This window comes from Triticum aestivum, chromosome 7D (genome assembly GCF_018294505.1).
Source record: "Triticum aestivum cultivar Chinese Spring chromosome 7D, IWGSC CS RefSeq v2.1, whole genome shotgun sequence".
Classification (NCBI taxonomy): Eukaryota; Viridiplantae; Streptophyta; class Magnoliopsida; order Poales; family Poaceae; genus Triticum; species Triticum aestivum.
The window spans coordinates 634858483-634862887 of NC_057814.1; the positions used below are offsets into that span (position 1 = coordinate 634858483).

The 4405-nt window shown below is 49.8% G+C and overlaps 1 protein-coding gene across 1 annotated transcript; it reads left to right on the forward strand.

Moving 5' to 3' along the window:
* The first annotated feature begins 2174 nt into the window (after nucleotides 1–2174).
* Nucleotides 2175–4033, forward strand: LOC123168505 (acetylserotonin O-methyltransferase 1). The gene is made up of 3 exons (XM_044586388.1): nucleotides 2175–2334; nucleotides 2463–3313; nucleotides 3407–4033. Exons 1-3 carry the CDS (start codon nucleotides 2208–2210, stop codon nucleotides 3710–3712), a joined length of 1284 nt encoding a protein of 427 aa, XP_044442323.1. The 5' UTR covers nucleotides 2175–2207; the 3' UTR covers nucleotides 3713–4033.
* The last annotated feature ends 372 nt before the right edge of the window (nucleotides 4034–4405 follow it).

Sequence of the window (4405 nt, forward strand, 5' to 3'; positions counted from 1 at the left end):
GCGTCCAGTTAATAGGTTAGTCCCAAAAATAATATAAAAGTGTATAATAAAGCCCGTAAACATCCAAAACAGAATAAATAATAGCATGGAACAATCAAAAATTATAGATATGTTGGAGACGTATCAAGCATCCCCAAGCTTAATTCCTGCTCGTCCTCGAGTAGGTAAATGATAAAAACAGAATTTTTGATGTGGAATGCTACTTAGCATAATTCTCAATGTAATTCTCTTAATTGTGGCATGAATATTCAGATCCGAAAGATTCAAGATAAAAATTTAATATTGACATAAAAATAATAATACTTCAAGCATACTAACAAAGCAATCATGTCTTCTCAAAATAACATGGCCAAAGAAAGTTATCCCTGCAAAATCATATAACTGGCAGCTTGGGTGTGGGAGAGGAGGCGGGCGTGTGGGCGAGATGGCAAACGCCCACACACCAGCCCTTGTACGTGACTGAAAACTGGTGTGTGGGCGAACTGCTAAACGCCCACACACCGGCCCCTCCGTGTGATAAAGCGGTTGTGTGGGCGACCTCTCTCACACACCACACACGCGAGTTGTCCTACATGGCATACAAAATCAGCTAATTCGTGCCAAGATTCGTGCAGAAGTTACTGGACGGTGATGGAGGCGTGTGGGTGAGTTGGCTAACGCCCACACGTGTGGGCGTTACACATTGGACGCCGATAACTGCCACACGTGTGGGCGTTAAGGGATCTGCCCACACATTCTGTGTGGTGCCTAAGAGGACCAGCCCACACGCTTGTGTGTGGGCAAAATAACTAGCGCCCACACGCCTGTTTTTTCCCTCCCGGTCCCTCTTACACGCGTGCGTGTGGGCGAAATAGATAACGCCCACACGCCCGGTACTTCAGGCCTCGTACCTCGTGGTCCCGCACGCCCCACATGACACTTTACCGCGCGCCCGCAGTTGCCATGGGCTCACGAACCGGGACAGTTGCCTCCTTTGGTCCCGGTTCGTGAGCGAACCGGGATTAATGGTATTACGAGGGCCAAACCAATGCCCTGTTTTCTACTAGTGACGTGCCACTTTGGTCTATTGTGACAATATTAGTGCAATATATCTCTCCTCCAATCCGGTCCAGCATCAGCGCACAAAACATGAGGAAATCGATCTCCATTTCGTCCGTGATCGCATCGCTCTTGGCGAGGTCAATGTTCTCCACGTGCCGTCCAGCTCCTAGTTCGCGGATGTGTTCACCAAAGGGTTGCCAACCCAAGGCGTTCCGGCTGGGGCCGGCGGGGGCTTGTACATTGTCACGTTGTACCAACGATCCCTAGTCGTGCGGATCTCACCGAACGCCAAGGCCTAGTGCCACCTTGTATAGGGCTGTTCAGTTGGACTCCCATGCTATATATGTTGTAATCTCTGTGGGTGATCAATACGACAAGTGCTTTCACTGTCTAACTTCCTGCTCGTCTCCTCCACGGTCGGCAGCGACGACGACCAGCGCAGCTGGCGCAGTTGCTCACCTGGCCGTGCCGCAGCCCAGCGCGAGGTATCTCAGCTTCTGCTGAGATGGCAAGGTCGCCAGCGAGGACCGACGTCGCCGCTGTCGACAAGGGAGCTTCACGTGAGTCGCCGACCGGCCCCAAGGAGGCCTTCACGCTTACTCGGTCGCCAATGGATGGAGTAAATCTAGGGGATGGATAGGCGCCGGAGTAAAATTTACAGTCCTCCATTTGGTTTAGTACTTCGGCTAGGTACGGCGCTAGGGAGTAAAACCGAATTTATGCTCCCTTTCGGCCGGATAGGGGATCGGTTAGAAATGCCCTAAGCCAGCCACTCTGCTGTGCGCGTGCGCCGTGATCGATCAAGCGGAGGGGGTACAGTCCAGCAAAAATTGCGTGGGTATGGAGGAAAAAACCAGATCCAACCGTTCAGAAAAACGGAAGGATGAAGCAGGACACTAGAGTGACTTTAGCCAGCTTGTCCCATGTCGATCGGCGGTGGGCATGCTTTCGTCTCGGCTTGCCAATATATCCACGTCCGCCCAGATTCCACAAAGATACACACATCCAGGTAGATAGATAATTGTGGTTGCGCAATCAATTTGGCTGGACAGCACCTACGTTCATGCACGGAGTAAGATGGAAGGCCGATCGGGCACCGAATTGTACGAGAGTATATAAGAACCCCATGACCATAGCAGAGTTGCTGATACACAAACACAACTATCATGGCGCCCGCGTGGTCTTCAACTCTCTCGCCCCTTGTTGCATCTGCCGTCTGCGCAAGCTTCGCGACGGCGACGACGTGGTTAGGCTGCCGGAGAATGCCGAGCATGGGGCGCTCACAGACGCTAGGCATGAAGATCAACGGCCTTCACTTGTTTCAGTTTCTTACTCTTTCTGGCATTTCCCTCGAGTCTTCTCATCATACACTATTATAGTAGTTATGAGTTTTGCCTTCTTTTTCTTGACGAAAAATTCAGGTGGCCAACCTCCTCTCCTCCCGAGAGACCAGCTGAAAAGAAAACCTATCGTGGCGCATGTCCAAAAGGAAACTGGGAACGATGTGATGGTCAGCACGGAGGGGTTGCTCCAAGCTCAGCTTGAGCTCTACCACCACGCCATGGCGTACGTCAAGTCTGCGGCGCTCAGGGCAGCCGCGGACCTACGCATCCCCGACGCAATTCACCGCTGCGGTGGTGCCGCCACCTTGTCCGACATCGCCACTGAGATCGGCGTCCAGCCGACGAAGGTTTCCCACCTCCGTAGGCTCATGCGTGCCCTCACCATCCTTGGCATCTTCCTCGTCGGCCAAGGCCCCAACGGTGAGGCCACTGATGTGCACTACAAGCTCACCTCGGTCTCGCGCCTCCTCTTGGAGGGCAGCTCATGTACCCAGTCTCCCATCGTGCGCGTGCTCGTGGACCCGCTGTCCTTGACCGCTCTCTGCAGCATAGGGGAGTGGTTTACTGATGAGAGAGCCTCGGCCCTCACACTCTTCGAGGTGGCGCATGGGTGCACGCGGGAGGAGATGACGGCGAAGAAGGGCACTCGTGGCGTCTTCAATGTTGGCATGATCTCCGATAGCCACCTCCTCATGGAGACCATCATCAAGGATCACCGTAACATCTTTGAGGGCGTGAGCTCCCTCGTTGACGCTGGCGGTGCCCATGGTGCCACGGCGGAAGCCATCGCTAAGGCTTTCCCTCACATCAAGTGCACCGTGCTTGACCTCCCACATGCAATCGCGGGGGCACCTGCCATCGCCAATGTTGAGTTTGTTGCTGGCGATTTGTTTGAGTATGTGCCACCAGTAGACGTTGTTCTACTCAAGGTACACACATGACACGGCATCTTGTTTTTTCCTTCGATTTTTTACGTTACATATATATATGTGTTGAACGAGACATCTTCTTCCTCTTTGCAGTGGGTTTTGTGCTTGTGGCAGGATGAAGATGCTGTCAAGGTACTACGACGATGCAAAGAAGCAATAACCAGTAGAGGTGCCGTAGGGAAGGTGATAATCGTCGATGTCGTGATAGACTTCGGGATGTCGCAGGATGATGTCCTTCTTAGGGAGACACAGGTTCTATTTGATGTCCAAATGATGCGTGTTGACGGGGGTGAGCGAGACGAGCAGCAGTGGAGGAAGATTTTCTTTGAAGCCGGATTCAGGGACTATAAGATCACTCCAATGCTAGGATTTCGATCCATAATTGAAGTCTACCCTTGAATGCCGCCCACCCTGATAGAAATAAAGCAGGATTCATGGTTTGGTATGGTTTGCTACAGAATAATGTCTTGCATTAGCAGACAATTTAGACAATAAAGTTTTCCATAATATTTGTCGTCACTATTCGCACGGTTCCATGTCCGTGTTTCTTATAAAGTTAGGAAATCAGACATAGTGCGTTTGTTCATAAGACAATCAGATAATATTCTTTCTGGTAAACGATGCAATCTGCCTTCTGTGCTAGTTTCCGGGGTTTTGTTGGGAAATAAACTTGTTGGGCTGGTTCGGCCGAGTCAGTTCACTAAATTTGTTGGTTCTTTTTATTGCAGTAGTGGAATATCCTGTTGGAGTCACGTGTGTAGCGATTTTCTTCCAACCTGTTTTTCGGTTTATCCTAGCGTTAACAAAGGAAGGAGGAGGAAGTACCATCTTCACCAATTCCCCTTTAATACTAAAGATATTAGAATATTTTAACATTACATGAATGATAGAAATTAATGTTTGAATTGTAAGCATTGAAATTTAGATGACTTGTACTCCTTCCATTTAAGTAAGCAAGGCCAGTTCATATTTCGATTTCTAACTTTGACCATTAATTTTACCAACAAAAAGTGAGTTATATGCCACAAAAAGTATGTCATCGGTTGGATGCACATTTGAAAGAACTTTTCGATGATATATTTTCCATGACGT

What these genes read in the sequence shown, in the direction of transcription:
- LOC123168505 (XM_044586388.1), top strand. Translation starts at nt 2,208, where the DNA reads ATGGCGCCCGCGTGGTCTTCAACTCTCTCGCCCCTTGTTGCATCTGCC. An exon ending in GGGGCGCTCACAGACGCTAG is followed by an intron (nt 2,335 to 2,462) that starts GCATGAAGATCA and finishes CGAAAAATTCAG; the next exon opens with GTGGCCAACCTCCTCTCCTC. An exon ending in TAGACGTTGTTCTACTCAAG is followed by an intron (nt 3,314 to 3,406) that starts GTACACACATGA and finishes TCCTCTTTGCAG; the next exon opens with TGGGTTTTGTGCTTGTGGCA.